Source organism: Carcharodon carcharias, chromosome 20 (genome assembly GCF_017639515.1).
Source record: "Carcharodon carcharias isolate sCarCar2 chromosome 20, sCarCar2.pri, whole genome shotgun sequence".
In the NCBI taxonomy this organism is placed as follows: Eukaryota; Metazoa; Chordata; class Chondrichthyes; order Lamniformes; family Lamnidae; genus Carcharodon; species Carcharodon carcharias.
The window spans coordinates 10051551-10068547 of record NC_054486.1 but is presented as its reverse complement, the minus strand read 5'-3'; the positions used below and the strand labels follow the sequence as shown (position 1 = coordinate 10068547).

The window sequence follows — 16997 nt, the reverse complement described above, 5'->3', positions numbered from 1 at the left end:
ACCACATGATACACAAGGGCCACCCAGCAAAAAGACTTTTTTCTTTTAAAATGAGTTTGTTCCTCAGCTGCTAAAATATATCGGAAATTTTTGCTGCAAATCTGTTTCCACCTGCATAACATCCCATGCCTTTTCCCCTACAACAAATTATCTTGTTCCAAAACCATCATCCAGACTGTGTTATCTCCAGACTAAACTATTTGAGTGCTCACCCAGCAGCCTGCTGCCTGCACTCTCTGTACACTTCAGTTCCTTCAGCATTCAGCTGCCTGTATCCTATCCCATACTAAGACCCACTCCCCCATCATCCTGACCTACATTGGCAGTCCCTCCTTAAACCCTTCTTCCTGTCCACCTCTCTTTCCTCCTTTACCATCTGGGATCATATGAAATACAAAAAAGACAGATGGAAAAGGACCCATTCCTCCACCAAAACTTAAAATCGTTTTTTAAGTACACCTTTTTGACCAAGCTTTCGGACATTTCTCCCACTTTCCTTCTTTGGCTCAAATCCTAATTTTATTACACCAATATGAAGCACCCTGTGACATTATTCTCAGGGAAAGACACTAAAAATATAAATGTTCTTGTCACTAAAATGATAATGGTTGGTGCAGTGGTGGAATGGACATTACTAACAAATCTGCTTCCAGTGTGGTAGTATTTGGGCTTTTTCCTCCAACTCACGCCACTGGTGGAATTCATAATCTTTTTCATGACAATTTCTGAATCATATCTTCTCCATACCTTCCTTTGACCTGTTTCACTCATTATATCCTTTTGTCTGTTGATGCCATGCTTCTAATATTCGTGCTTCTGCCCCTCTTTCAGTCCTGGACCTGTAGGTAGCATTGAGTCACAAGGTTGTGAGTTCATGTTCTATTTTCAAGATCTGAGCACAATATACTCAACGACTGAGCATCCACAGCTCTCTGCTGGAGAGAATTCAAATGATTCACACCCTCTGATTGAAGAAATTTCTTCTCATCTCAGTCCCAAATAACCATCCCTTTATTCTGAGACTATGTTCCCTAGTTCTAGCTTCACTGGCTGAGGAAATAGCTTCTCACCATCTATTCTATCCTCTCAGAATCTTAAATGTTTCATTGATATCACCTCTCAGAGAGGAGAGGCCCGTTCTATTCAGTCTCTACTTATAGGTCACCCTCCCAACCCAGGAATCATCTAATGACCTTCTGTTGTACCTCCTCTAAGGCAAGTATATCCTTCCTTGGGCACTGAGAACAAAAGTGTACACAGTACTCCAGGTGTGGTCTTGCCAAAGCCCTGTACAATTACAACAAAACTTCCTTCCTCTTGCATTTCAAAGCCCTTGTAATAAAGACCAAAACACTATTTGCCTTCCTTATTGCCTGCTGTACCTGCATGTTAACTCCCTGTGCTTCTTGTATAAGGACACTCAAATTCCCCTGAACCTCAATATTTAATAATTTCTCGCCATTTGAAAAATATTTTTTTTCTATTCTTCCAGCAAAGTGAATAACTGCACATTTCCCTGGGTTACCCCCATCTGCCGCCTTCTTGCCCATTCACTTAAACTCCCTATATCTCTTTGCAGGCTCTTTGTGTTATCGTCACAACTTTCTTTCCCACCTAGCTTTGTACCTCTGCAAACTTGGATACGTTACACTTTGTCCCTTCATTTAAGTCATTAATAAAATTAGCTAATACTGTAATAGCTGAGGCCCTAGCACTGATCCTTGCAGCACCCCACAGTCTGCCAACCTGAAAGTGACCCATTTATTTCTAATACAAAAACAGAATTACCTGGAAAAACTCAGCAGGTCTGGCAGCATCGGCGGAGAAGAAAAGAGTTGACGTTTCGAGTCCTCATGACCCTTCGACAGAACTTGAGTTCAAGTCCAAGAAAGAGTTGAAATATAAGCTGGTTTAAGGTGTGTGTGTGGGGGGCGGAGAGATAGAGAGAGAGAGAGAGGTGGGGGGGGGGTGGGTGGTGTGGTTGTAGGGACAAACAAGCAGTGATAGAAGCAGATCATCAAAAGATGTCAACGACAATAGTACAATAGAACACATAGGTGTTAAAGTTAAAGTTGGTGATATTATCTAAACGAATGTGCTAATTAAGAATGGATGGTAGGGCACTCAAGGTATAGCTCTAGTGGGTTTTTTTTTATATTTTTTTTAAATTTTTTTTTTAATAATGGAAATAGGTGGGAAAAGGAAAATCTTTATAATTTATTGGAAAAAAAAAGGAAGGGGGAAACAGAAAGGGGGTGGGGATGGGGGAGGGAGCTCACGACCTAAAGTTGTTGAATTCAATATTCAGTCCGGAAGGCTGTAAAGTGCCTAGTCGGAAGATGAGGTGTTGTTCCTCCAGTTTGCGTTGGGCTTCACTGGAACAATGCAGCAAGCCAAGGACAGACATGTGGGCAAGAGAGCAGGGTGGAGTGTTAAAATGGCAAGCGACAGGGAGGTTTGGGTCATTCTTGCGGACAGACCGCAGGTGTTCTGCAAAGCGGTCGCCCAGTTTACGTTTGGTCTCTCCAATGTAGAGGAGACCACATTGGGAGCAACGAATGCAGTAGACTAAGTTGGGGGAAATGCAAGTGAAATGCTGCTTCACTTGAAAGGAGTGTTTGGGTCCTTGGACGGTGAGGAGAGAGGAAGTGAAGGGGCAGGTGTTGCATCTTTTGCGTGGGCATGGCGTTGTGCCATAGGAGGGGGTTGAGGAGTAGGGGGTGATGGAGGAGTGGACCAGGGTGTCCCGGAGGGAGCGATCCCTACGGAATGCCAATAAGGGGGATGAAGGGAAGAGGTGTTTGGTGGTGGCATCATGCTGGAGTTGGCGGAAATGGCGGAGGATGATCCTTTGAATGCGGAGGCTGGTGGGGTGATAAGTGAGGACAAGGGGGACCTTATCATGTTTCTAGGAGGGAGGAGAAGGCGTGAGGGCGGATGCGCGGGAGATGGGCCGGACACGGTTGAGGGCCCTGTCAACGACCGTGGGTGGAAAACCTCGGTTAAGGAAGAAGGAGGACATGTCAGAGGAACTGTTTTTGAAGGTAGCATCATCGGAACAGATGCGACGGAGGCGAAGGAACTGAGAGAATGGGATGGAGTCCTTACAGGAAGCGGGGTGTGAAGAGCTGTAGTGGAGATAGCTGTGGGAGTCGGTGGGTTTGTAATGGATATTGGTGGACAGTCTATCACCAGAGATTGAGACAGAGAGGTCAAGGAAGGGAAGGGAAGTGTCAGAGATGGACCACGTGAAAATGATGGAGGGGTGGAGATTGGAAGCAAAATTAATAAATTTTTCCAAGTCCCGATGAGAGCATGAAGCGGCACCTAAGTAATCATCGATGTACCGGAGAAAGAGTTGTGGAAGGGGACCGGAGTAGGACTGCAACAAGGAATGTTCCACATACCCCATAAAGAGACAGGCATAGCTGGGGCCCATGCGGGTACCCATAGCCAAACCTTTTATTTGGAGGAAGTGAGAGGAGTTGAAGGAGAAATTGTTCAGCGTGAGAACAAGTTCAGCCAGACGGAGGAGAGTAGTGGTGGATGGGGATTGTTCGGGCCTCTGTTCGAGGAAGAAGCTAAGGGCCCTCAGACCATCCTGGTGGGGGAGATAATGTCTGTTTTCTGTCCGTTAACAAATTATTTATATACATATATATATATATATTACACCCAACCCAATAAGCTCTTACCTTGTGCAACAGCCTTTTATGTAGTACCTTATCGAATGTATTTTGAAAATCTAAATATGCTATATCCACTGATTCCCCTTTATTAACCCTGCCAGTTACAAATCATTATATAGGATGTATGGCAAAAAAACAGGTCATTTGGTTCAACCAGTGTTTATGGTCCACTCAAGCTTCATCCCATCTTTTCTCATTTAAATCTACCATCATAATCATTCATTCCCTTCCCCCTCATATGCTTGTCTAGTTTCCTCTTAAAAACAACTATCCTCTTCACCTCAACCACTCCCTGTGGTAGCGAGTTCCACATTTACACCACATCCTCAAACAAACTCTAATAGGTTTGTCAAACACAGTTTTCCTTTCCTAAAATCATTCTGCTTTCACCAAATCATATTATAATTTTCAAACCACTCTCTTACTACTTCCTTAATAATGGGGGGTGGTGCTTATTGGATGCAATAGGGGTCTCAGCTGCCAACTGAAGAGCAAATGAAAGCCCTGCCTCTTTTAGGGAAGCCACTTATATGGCCAGTGGTAGGTCTTCCCTGGGATCAAAGACCCCAGGGTGGAAGTCCCAACTGCCAAGATATTCCAGCCAATCAGAGGCCAGCAGCTCTCAGTGCTCATCAGTGCCAAGGAGGTGTAGTGGCTACTGATAGCACTGCACTGGAGAGGCCTAAGATCAGCACTGGATCCCAGGCCAACAGGTAAGTGTTGATGGGAAGGGCGTTGCGGGGAAAGGGAAGAGGAGGCGTCAGCGAAAAGGGTGGGGGGTGGCTCTCTGTGTGGGCCTCCCAATCCCGTATGCTGGACCCTCGATCAGGCACTGAATGCCTGACAATGAGGCCCCCCCCCAGGAAGCCCAAAAGTAACACGCCACGGTTTTCTGTTTAGGCTTCCCGCATGCTAACAACGCTGGATGAATATCAGCAGCAGCGGGATGAGGTTGTCCACTTAGGAGAGGAAAAACCAAGCACGTTACCACTCTCACCAATCACTTTTCGCCACACAATGCATTGTGAAGAGATGTAGGGGAGGATTTCACATCTTGCGGGTGGGCCCGCGCCTGACCCAATCGGATATAAAATCACACGCGATGATGTCGGGCGAACATCCCCGCGTCATTGCGCACTCACGCGATCGTTTGGTCGGCAGGCGCCCGCGAGAGTCAGCAGCGCGCCCGCCAACAATCGATAGGCCATTATGGCCCTTAAACAGGTCATTAATTTATATTTTTCGCTGCCCGTCCAACCATTGGGTTAGCGGGTGGCCCAATCGGCCGGGCAGCCTTTGGGTTTTTTATGAAACCTCATCCACGGGCGGGAGTAATTTTTTTAAAAATAAAAGCATTTTAAACATCATTTCAAACATGTCCTTCTTCGTGTGACTGATCCAGATGTGGGGACGTGTTTCTCTCATTTCTAAAATGTTTATTTTTGTGTCCGCAATTCTTCTGCTCCCTGAGGCAGCTCTGGGCCCTCAGGGAGCTTTCAGTGCGCACTCCCCCCCTACATGCGCAGACTTCCGCCCTCGGCCCCCCACCCCTCCCACTCCCCACCCCGGCAGCGCTGAGCTCCTCAGCGTGCCTTTCACGCTGGCTGCCCGTTAATTGGCCAGCCAGTGAAATCGCAATCGGGGCCCAATTACGGGCGGCGGACTGTTTCACTGCTCCCAGGTCCCATCTGCCACTCCCGCTTGACGACCAGAAAGTCCCACCCATAACGTTTAGAATGGAAGGCAAGTTTCCAAATTGGCTTTGGCATTAACCCTAGTCCTGAGGGGCATCAAGTTTATTCGGATGCAATTCAAAATTATGGAGTTTACACATGTGTAGTGGCAAGAGGAAGCTAGATTTTTGTGACAAGCATCGATGACTTTTGCCTCCGTAATGAGACACAAAATTAATCCTGGATTGCAGAACCTGCTTTGCACTGAGATTAAATATATTCCTGGAGATTTCATTGCAAGTCTTGCCTCTACGCTCCAGCCATTAGTCGGCCAACACATCCATCCTTGCAATGTACTGTCTTCCTATGCCAATTGGAAAACTAAAATAGTCATTACCCAAATGGATGATGCTTGACTATCAGCCAACGGCCTTTTGTCCCATTTTCAGTATTTTTATTTCTCCTGGTAAAGGGAAATGTTCAAAAAAATGACAAAAACTTAAGACTTAAATTCCAAATAGAGATGAATTATTATTGGCTAAACAGGATTTTTTTCTGGTTGTATGGCAGTCAATATAAAAAGTGTTTAAGACGATGTAAAAAGACACCATAACAAACATAAAATAATATTATTAAAAGATTAAAACGAGGGTGTTGATTTGTGTGGAAGCCAGATAAAATAAAACCTGCAAAACCCTTTTTGTCAAATGACAAATTTGACCAAAATTCATGCTTATATTGCTTAGAAATGATTGGTGGCTCTCCAATGAGAAAGAAACGCCATTAAAATTAATTATTAAAAAGATTTAATTTGAAAATTAGTTTAAACATTAAACATTTACAATATTTCAAAGTTTCCAGTAGGATTTGGACCGGTTGTCTCATGCAAAGCAAACTGGTAAAACCATTCTGCTGGTTGCTAAGTTATCAAAGCAACTCTGTTCTTAGTTCTCTCCTTCAGGTTTTGATCTTAAACGAATTCTGATGTTGAGAAAAGACATTATTTCATTTTTAAAGTATGTGTGTTGTGGGTTGTAAAAAAAAATCTTTCATTTAAGCATCAGGGACTTGGAACTTAAACTTTCCTGTCAGAAGTATTCTCTTTAATATTCAAATTTGCCCACACCCAGCATTGTGGTAGCTGCATGCTTTTCATTATGTAACGCATGTACATTTCTAAGATGGAATATGCTTCACAAGCACTGCTGCTCAATGTGATATGCATGTTCTGTTGCATGGAATACTTCACTCAGACCTTTTTTCCTGCGTCTTGTTCCAAACCAACCACAGTTCATACCTTGAGGCACGTTAATGCATTTATGTGATATTTCTGATTGGATTGTCGCAACCTTCCAGTCTTTAGAAAAATAGTGTTAAATCATGACATTTAGAAGATTTAAAGTATCCGAGGTAAAGCCCTTTAAGCTGTTCCCATACTGCTTGGATGATTGTCAGCTGGGAAATACAGATCCAAAGCCCAAGATTAGGGTTGCCAACTCTCCTGGATTCTCCAGGAATTGAAGATCAATCTCCAGGATACTGCTGTGTGCAACTCTGGAGAAATATCATAGGGGCGTTTTTTAAAGTTGTGTTTTTGTCATTTTTTTTTAATGAACATTTCTGTTTACCAGAAGAAAAAAAAATGTTGAAAATGGGGAAGAAGGCTGCTTAGCTGACAGTCAGGCATCATCCACTTGGGTAATGAGTCTTTTTGCTTTCCAATTGGTTTAGGAAGTACGTCACAAGGATGGACGTGCTAGCCGACTAATAGCTGTAACATGGAGGCAAGACTTGTGATGAAATCTCCAGGAATATATTTAACCTCAGTTGGCAACCCTACCCAAGATGGGTGAACTGATTTCAAAGATGTTGGAATTATCTGTAAAGCATTGAAAGCACATTCTCAGAACAAACCCTGTGAGTGCAAACCTTTCACCTAGGCAAGGAAGCACCTGCACAGTTTCATCCTTAAAGGCTTTCCCACCTGTCAGTTTCACAGAGAATCCCCACCATGCTCTCGCTTTTTTGACCCTGGTGAGTTTCATAACTTGGGAAACCCATGCACTGGCTGTTAAAGGCAAAATGCTAAGTCAGAATTAATTGCCTCTTTACATATTTAAATTAGGAACTCAACATCTGCACAGAGGTTTTCCTTATGCCTCCAATGCACCCCAATTAGAACTGGAAGTGAGCAGCATCATGCTGGGTTTCCGACACACCGGCATTTTTGTGGGAATTTAATCCCCCCCAGGCCCAAACTCAAACCGGCCCACTTGCCACAGGGGTGTAGAGCAAGTTGCCAGCAGTGGGATTCTCATTCCTTCTGGTGAGCGTTGACTGCTTAGATAGAGGCTTCCATGGAATCACAGATAGCCTATAGTCTGCACTCCCACAGGTCTTTGGGAAAGCTAAGACATAGCCTGACAACAGGGTAACCAGATGATGAGACAGGATCATGTTGTCATCTTGCAGATTGATAGTACATCTGAGTCCTCACCCCTACACCACCCAAACAAATGTCCCCAGCCTGGTGTCAAACTGCACTGAACTGCAATGTAGTTACACCCACTGTGCTTTTAGGGTGGGAGTTCCGGAATTTTGATCCAACGACAGTGAAGAAACGGCGATGTAGTTCCAGGTCAGGTTGGTGTGTGGCTTGGAGGTGGAATTTCAGGTGTGATGTTCCCATGCATCTGTTGCCCTTCCTTCTAGGTGATCATGGCTTTGGAATATGCTGTCAGGGGAGCCTTGGTGAGTTGCTGCAGTGCATCTTGTATACAGAATGTGGGGCACCTTTCCACGTCAAACACGGGGAAGCGCAAAGAGGCAGGCCTCCATGTACAACCACAGCCAGTAATGGGATTGAACCCACGTATTTGGCACAATTCTGCATTACAGCCCAACCGTCTAGCTGACTGACCTCCACAGTACACGAGTATATACAGTATTTGTTACAGGGCCGCCTATACGGGGAATAAAATTCTAAATGTACATGAGGGGCGGGATTTTCCTGCTGATGTCGGGGTGGAAAATCCCAGCCAAAGACCGATGACTTTTATGAAACAATCTACTCATGGCAAATTTGATTGCTTCTGGAAATCATATGGCAGTAAATTGTTCAAAAATATCAGTTCTGAAGTTTGCTTTTTATTGTTTCCAAAATTATGGTTAGCTGTTGTCAGATTTGCACCAGTCACTGTATGGTTTAGGCCTAATGGGCCTTTCTTTTCATTTGTTTGAATGGCCCCTTCATTGACTTTTTTCTAGAGGACTTTTACACTTAATCAGTTGGATATTAAGAGAAGTTTCAAAGGTGTGACACCCCCATGTGTGACATTTTCAGGGTGTAACCCCTCTGAGGCCACATTTTGAGGGGTGAATACAAGCTTTGTATGCCTAGATATGAGACCTTCAATTAAGTAGGTAGCTTGACGTCACAGTAAAATTCAGTGCCAGGGACAAGTTGTTTTGCCCCTGCGATAAATTGACGTGTAATTTTGTAATCCTAACTTGTAGTTACTCTTGCAGAAAGAGGTATTGGGGGTGATCTATATGCAGATATTGTGGGAAGCTTTGTGCGTCTGGTTCCTTTCCTGAAGGTTTAAATTATCAGTCTATTCATCACCATTGTCACAAGCACTTTTCAATGTTGAAAGTGATAGGTAATAAAATAATGTGTTCTTTCATGTAATTTTATTTAAACTATTAAAACAACATGGTCACAATTGTTATTTAAAGAATTTTAAGTTGATTACACAAGTGACTAATTAATGATCTAATTAATACTCCCTGGTGTTTATATAGACATTTTTACTATAGGGAACTCTTTGAAACACTTTTTACTGCAAATTAAAGGTTCTTTTTCATAATTTTTTTTTTTTGCATTTTTACTGCTATATAAACCAATCCTGATGGTTTCCATTAAAATGATGTAGATCTATGTGTAAATGTTTGATGTGTTATTCTCTTGAGGGACAGTAAAATAATCATTGTTCAGTTGCAGACTAATGTGAGCTCGAGGGACCGAGACTCATCCCAACTAGTGAAAATTAAGCCGCTTAAAATGTTTATCCTATCTTCAAGTAACTTTGCTGATTGAAGAAAGGTGTATGTTCTGCAGGATTCTAGTAATTGTTCTGGCATAGTGCTAAATATTTACCTTAGAATTTAAATATTTCTCAAAGACAAAAGCCAAGAAGGTCCAACATAAAATTATTAATAACCTTCAAACTGCTGATATATCGAAATGCATCACACATTAATGGAACCAATTTGAGAAATGTTATTCCTAATAAATTTAATGAATGTTTGCTATGTTGACGAGTGAAACAGAAAACTATTTAAAAATAAAACCTGTGGCAGGAAACAGCAATGTGAAGCTAGAAGAGACAAGAATGCATAAAGTAAATAAAACATAAATGTGTGAAGTATCTATTTTGATCATATTGAATTAATTGTCTTTCTATGGAGTACATGAATTGTATTTACTGTGGTTCTCAATGAAATTCCAACAAGAAAACAATTTAATGCATTATTTCATGTCATTATATTGAATCTGTGCCTGACATTTATGTAGATATGTTGCTGAGATCAGTAACACAATATTGGATTTCATTGCATTTCAACTGAATGGCACCTTAGTTGTCAGAGAGAGCATGAGTTTAAACAGATACCAACTATTTGAAGTGCATGAATGAAAGGGAAAGTGTGCAGTTCAGATTTTATGTGTCTGTACTTGTTTATGTTATGTGCCTGGAGTCCCTCACTTTTGCAGACTAATGTGGTCTTGATTTCTTACTTTGCTAAGTTTTTTTTTTAATTTGTAGAGTTGGGAGTATTTAAGTAAGGGTATTGATAGCTCTGACCTTAATACTCAGATTTGTGCATGTATGTGGGCATGTTTATGTAGCCATTCCAAATATCTCCTCCTGGGAAGACTGTAGGTGTTTGAAGGTTACCTTCTACTTGACAAGTGTTGCTGCCATGAATGTTGAAGCACAGGGAAGTCACAGTAATTACAGAGTATTAGCTACTGACTTTGGAACAAGCCCTCAGGGAAACTACAGCCACTAGCAGTTTTACGTGTTGACAGTTTTTTTTCCCCCTTCCCTCCTAGCTTTGAAGATTCAATAAGGTTCTTTGGAGTGAAGCCAAAACCCGGGGAGAAAGAGATTACTCCAAACTACGTATTCATGTTGTGGTTTGAGTTCTGTACTGATTTTAAGAATACTTGGAAACGTGAGAGTAAAAACATCTCCAAAGAAAGGTAAGAAGGGGGTGGAATAATCCATTGAAAGTCTTTTCATTTCAGAATTATAACATTTTAATCTGAACATATTTATTGTACCACTATATGACACTCTATTGACTTTATTTGTTTTTTTTTTATTAACTTAGCTTAAAGAAGTTCAATCCCCCTGGGTATGTTGAAAAAGTTGCCAAAGTCTGTTATACCCACAAGGAAGATAAACACACATAATCTGATAAATTACACTTTCCCAACTCTTTTCAATTACCTGCTAATAAAGTGGAATGAGAGCTGCGCTAATTTGTAACAGATTGCTTCACTAGTGCATTTTTATGTTGAACCAGCCTAAATGAGCTGATATTACTGTCGCAGACAGTACCAACAAATAAAAGCAAATGCTTTTCCAGTTATTAAACTTCACTTGCATCAAAGAGAAACCCCCCAGACCTGGGCCACACTTAGCACAATGTCAAAGCCCCACACTGAATTTACGGCACCACATCTGACCCCAGGTACCCTGCTGGGGACATCAAACTGCGTGACACTGCTCTCGCAACAGTCTTCTGATTTTATTGGTTTGAGAAAGAATAACCTTATCCCATATATGCTTTTAGGTAGGGTTTCATGAAGGAAGTTTTTATGTGAGGGCTTCATTACGACTCAGAGATTGGCATTTTCTCAGTTTTATGGCAAAATCACTTTTTGCACGATTGTACTCTTTGTTATGATTCAGCATTTCAATTTTCTATCAAAATGAATAGAGAATATTCAAAATAATAAAGTTGGGGCCTTTGCATAATTTACTCTTTAGGTAACTATGTAGGAAAGTAGATGAGTATTTTGTAAAGCTTCAAGCTTCTTCTAATGGTAAAGTATTTGGTAAATTCTAATTGATTTAGCTTTGTGTGTTTAGACATTCATCTACACTTATACTTATGTAGTGGCTAACTAAAACACTGTTTATAAAGTTATCAGGGTGTTCAAGAGAAAAAGATATGGAGGAAATTTTCACTGCATTAATACTCTGGGCAACTCAATACAACACCCTGAAATGTTATTTTATTAGCTCGGTGTAGGCAAGTAAAAACAAATCGTATTTTCTTTAAATTCTTTTATTGACTTATATATCTCAATTAGTGCATATTCAAGAAAAAACAGATGGATTTAAAATGTTTAATGTCTAATTTCATAGGCACTCTTGGGAAAAGTAAAAAAAGAAAAAAATAGTGGAGATAGTATAACACAACACAATACTGTTAACTCAGTAGGTTCAAAATTACTTCACCGCCAGGGCTTATTTATAGAGGTTATGGCATAGCTACCTTGTAGTATGTGATCATGCAAACTGCACTGGATGAAATGGGAAACAAAGTTTTCTTCTCAATTCTGTTCTGTAAGGATAATAAGAATCTTATGTTCAACTGTTACTTCAGGGTTAAAGGTGGAATTTATCAAAAAAACAGAAGGAATCCATTAGGAAATATAACTAAAAAATGGGAGTTCCTTGAAATGTTGTAAAATGGGACAGCAGAAAAAACATCCACATCTAGAATGTCTTGTAAAGTCATGACCCTTAGCGACACTGTTTTCCTAAGTGTGAAACCATTGATTTACCACCCAGTTTACTGGAAGTGGATCAGAATCAGATTAAACTAAATGGTGTCATTCTGCATTCTCTACTCAAGCAACTGCTCTCTGCAGTCTAGTTCCATTGTTGCAAATGAATGTTATAAAATATAATAGGAACAGAGTTACTCAGACATATATATTCATTAGCACATTTATCCTCTAATATAGTTAAAAAGGTTGATCTTGTCTGTGTGATAGTGGAAAACTGGTGATAAGGATGGAAAACCAGCTGCTGACTCACTATCACCCATCTTACCCTATCGTAGAATGTGAAGATCCCCCACAATTAAAGAAAAATTAGCTCATCTTTAAGTTTCTAATATTGGATTTTGTACTCTCCGCAAACTGGGACTAGCAACATTTTGATCCAGTATTGGATGGCATTGGGCTTAGGGATATAGAGTCAATAATTTGACCGCGGCTCAGTTTTCCCCCACGTATAATGTATTTAATTACTACAGATCACTAAAGGTGTAAAGACAGAGATCCAGGTCGCCTGATCCCCAACCCTTTTTTGGGGATCAGGCGACCTGGATCTCTGTCTTTATGTCTTTACCCCCCAAAAAAATCAGCCCCATTATGTTCACACTGAGATGGACACATTCCCAGAGAGAGACAGACAGGCTATCAGACAGACATTCAGGCACTGTCACTTTAGAAGCAACCCAAAACATGACAGTATCCATAGCGTTGATTCATCAACCCATGTTGCATATGATTGCAGCTCCTGTTGGAAGCATGGGAAGTCAGAATTGCCTCTTATATGCACTCATAGACGAACTATCACAATATTTACTCATGAGCTCAAATTTAGCAAAGGATTATCGAATTGTGTTAAGCATTGCCCTGACATTCCAGTAGACAAATACACAGTGTAACATTGAATAGCATGGACCAAGAAGGCAGCAAGGTTTGATCCCTGATCTGTCTTTCATAGCCAGTCTCAACTAAGATGCTGCAACTTGCCTGAGCATCCTACATTTAGGAGTGGAAAATCAGTCAGGGTTTCACTCTCCTGATTGTTGCTGGCATATTAAGCTTTAATTGGCCATATTCCAGCATATGTGTCTGCTAACTGTACAGCAACCAATCACTAATGGACTCACTGCTGACCTCAGCTGTGACACTTTCTGGATTTTCAGACCCAAATGCAAAACAAGCAAGGAGGTGAATTTCTACTTGACCCCCCCTTAATTTTGGTGTAAGGGCTGCAGAAACCCTGGAGAAACGGCATAAACACTGGTTATGGGCAGTCCTGTATTTCCAGGGATCTCCTGCCCAAGTTACAGTGGAAATTCAAGAGAATTATCGTCGAATTCTCCCTCATTAATCAGGTGGTATTTAAAAATAACTTTGTGTGATAAATAAATTGGGAGAGATGGGGTGAGAAGTACTGTATGATGAAAATATTATAGTTTAAAGGGGCGGTCCACTTGAAATGGTAAGTATTAAGATCAGAAGATCTGACTGAGTAGTGTTATTGATCCTGAAAGTAGATATCTTCATTAAACAATCATTGCCTCAATACCCTTTCATTTTAACTGTCTATAGAAATTCAGTTCATTTGACACTTCTCGATTGAGTATCTCTTGCCGGACAGTTGTCTGACAATATCTCAGAAATCATCATTCAAATGAACAAGATATATTATAAAGATCTGGCTGTCAAGATTAATCATAACTCTTTGTATCAATTAGATTCTGAAACATCATAGTGACAGCAAGATTTCCTCCAAGGTGAAGAAGTGCAATTTTAATTTATTTTCATTCACCATTTAGAATGATTTTGCATTAATTACATTCCATTGGAGATTACTTAGGATGTTTCAACCATCTGAAGACTAATCTGCAGATTCTTAGCAAACCTATGTGTTCCAGTAAAGACATGTGCTCTTTCAATTCCATCTGTAAGGTCACAGAGTTATTGGAAATAAAAAGACCAAAAGAGTTGCACTAACAAAGATGGCATTCAGGTCCAAACAATTCCGAACTCCCTGGGATATTATACCGAAAATAATTTTAGTTGCTGTTGACTCAAGCTGAGCTAAATCACACAATTAAACTACAAGTGAAACAAGCAGCAGTAATGGATGAAACAAATGCCATGTAATAAGGGTTGTCTTAAGGAGACTGCGATGAAAGGCAACCAGTCATTTCAGACATGAGAAAGTAGGCGTCTAGTGGCAGACCTTTCACTTGATTTTATAGAGTCTGAATGAAAAGCAGGCTGCCAAGGACCCTGATTACTTTCTCTCTGGGAAAGTATTTGAAATGTGAAAGGTGAATTGATTCATGTCTGTATTTTCCTGCACTTATGAAGGATTTTTACACAGTGGGAATATGTTAATTTAAAAAGGAAGCAATGCTAAACTGATCCGTAGTACATGCACAGATGAAAACTTCAAGTTCCTACTGCAACCAAACAATTTGTCACTTTGTTTAATTTTACTATCCATTTTAAGGCCTTATTTGTTTTTTTTTTATTGTACATGAAAATACTCCAAAGTACTTGTTTTCGGTTTACTACAGATTATTGAAATGTATTTTGGTAATAATGTGCATTGTGTTTAAGGAATATTCAAAGTGATTAGCCAGAAGGATGCACCAGTGATAATTCCTCAATCCTGCACACTCATCGGCAAGATGAAAGATACTGTAGGTCGGAGAATTCCAAACTTATGTCCAATTCGATTTCTGTGAGCATAGTTTCTCTATTGGGAACGCAAAATTTCAGAAACACCTTTCTCATTTAGCATGGTTCATTGAAATATTATTTGCGTTTCTGAGGTAGTGATCATCCCCTCCGAGTAGAGAACTGTACTCAGCATAGATCAGAGAATCAGGGATTGCTGTTGTAGTTCTATCTCAAATCCAAGATGGACCTTCTCTAAAGGGTGCAGGATATTATAGAATCACCTTGCCTAGTACTGAGATTCACGCTAATGTTATCTGTTCTCTTGAGGGATGAACCCACCTTCCCTCCCTGGGTCTTGTATGAGGGCTTTAATTTTCTAATCCTGTGATTAGTCTTCTCCCTTCAAGTGCAGCTCCATTGCTAGGGCTTTAGAATCACAGAATCATGCTTCTGACCCGTTCCTGCGTCCTATTAGGAAACTGCAAAGGACTTGATGGACAATTGACCTTTATTGTTCTATGCTTTCTTATATTCTTTGAATGAGCAATGGCGGACTTCTCCCCTTTTTGTTTATTTCATTCTCAGATGGGGACACTGCTGGCAAGGCCAATATTTGTTGCCTACACTGGTGGTAGACCTCCTTCTTGAACCACTGCAGTCCCGGTGGTGAAGATGCTCCCATAATACTATTAGGGAAGGAATTCCATGATTTTGACCCAGAAACAATGAAGGAACTACACTATAAGCCCCAGTGTGTGGTTTGGAAGGGAACTTGGAGGCTCCCTTCTAGGCGGTAGAGATTGAATGTTTGGGAGGTGCTGTTGAAAAGCTTTGGCAAACTGCTGCAATGCATCATGAGGTAGCAGACACTGTTACCATGGTACACTAGTTGTGGAAAGGAAGGACACATAAGCAATGGATAGTCTGTCAGTCAAATGGAAGGTTTCTCCCTGGATAGAGTCAAGCTTCTTGAGAAATGCTACAGCTGCACCCCTCAGGGGAAAATGGAGAGTTTTCCATCATAATTCCTGATTTGTGCCTTATTGGTGCTAGATAGGCTTGGGCAAGTCAGTATATCACCAGCTACTCAACATCTGACCCACTCTAGTAGCCACAGTATTTATCTAGTCAACAGTGAGCCCAAAAATGATGATGATAGGGAACTCAGCAATGGTAATGCCACTGAAGGTCAAAGAGTATTGGTTAGGCCGTCTCTTCGAGATGGACAATGCCTGGCACTTTTGTGTTTTCAAATGTTCATTGCCATTTATCGTATCCAGCCTGGATGTTGTACACGTTTTGCTGCATACAGGAGTGGAATTCTAAATTACATGAGAAATTAAAAATGGAGCTGAACACTGAAATCTTTGGTAGACATCCCATTTCTGATCTTATGATAGAAGGGATGGTCATTGATGAATCAGCCAAAGATAAGTTGGACCTAGGATGCTCCTTGAGGAATGACTGCAGTGATATTTTGGAGATGGGATGAATGGCCTCCAAAACCCACAACCAACATCCTTTGTGCCAGGTGTGACTCCATGCCCTGAACACAGTACAGTGATAGTGCACCATGACACAATGAAGCGTACCCTCAATATGAAGATATGACTTGTGCTGTATGATGGTCACTCCTAGCAATACTGTCATGAATAGAGCTTCTATCGCAGGTAAATTTGTGAGACCAAAGTCAAGTAACTTATTTTGTTGTGTTGGTTCCCTACCACCTGTCACAAACCCAGCAATCTCCTTTGGGGTTTGGCCAGCTTGGTTAGTACTGGGGCACCCTTACTGATGTCCTCCATCCAGAGTACATTTCATTCCCTTGTGACCTTCAGCACATCCACTAAGAGATAATCGATGTAGGTGGGGGAGCGCTGATTCTACTGAAGGAAGCCAGCTGATGTGAATCAACAGAAGATTCAACTATGTGGTTTCCTTTTGACAGCATCAAAGCTATTTGCCTCAATCACTTGCTGTTGTAGCAAGTTCTACATCCTAATCACTTTCTTTGAGTTAAAAAATCTCCTTATTCTCCTATTGGATTTATCAATATCTACCTTGTACTTCTGTCCCGTGGCTTTGGACTCTTCCACACGCAGAAACATTGGACTAAGTTTTCCC

At 41.1% G+C, this 16997-nt stretch overlaps 1 protein-coding gene across 3 annotated transcripts in view; it reads left to right on the top strand.

The window, feature by feature from the left end:
- fmn1 (formin 1) overlaps positions 1-16997 on the top strand; it is a 377136-nt gene that overhangs the window by 303210 nt on the left and 56929 nt on the right. For all 3 annotated transcript variants that reach the window (XM_041214614.1, XM_041214615.1, XM_041214617.1), the window contains one exon: positions 10479-10628. In XM_041214614.1, coding sequence (XP_041070548.1) covers positions 10479-10628 — 150 coding nt within the window. The remainder of the gene's footprint in view (positions 1-10478; positions 10629-16997) is intronic.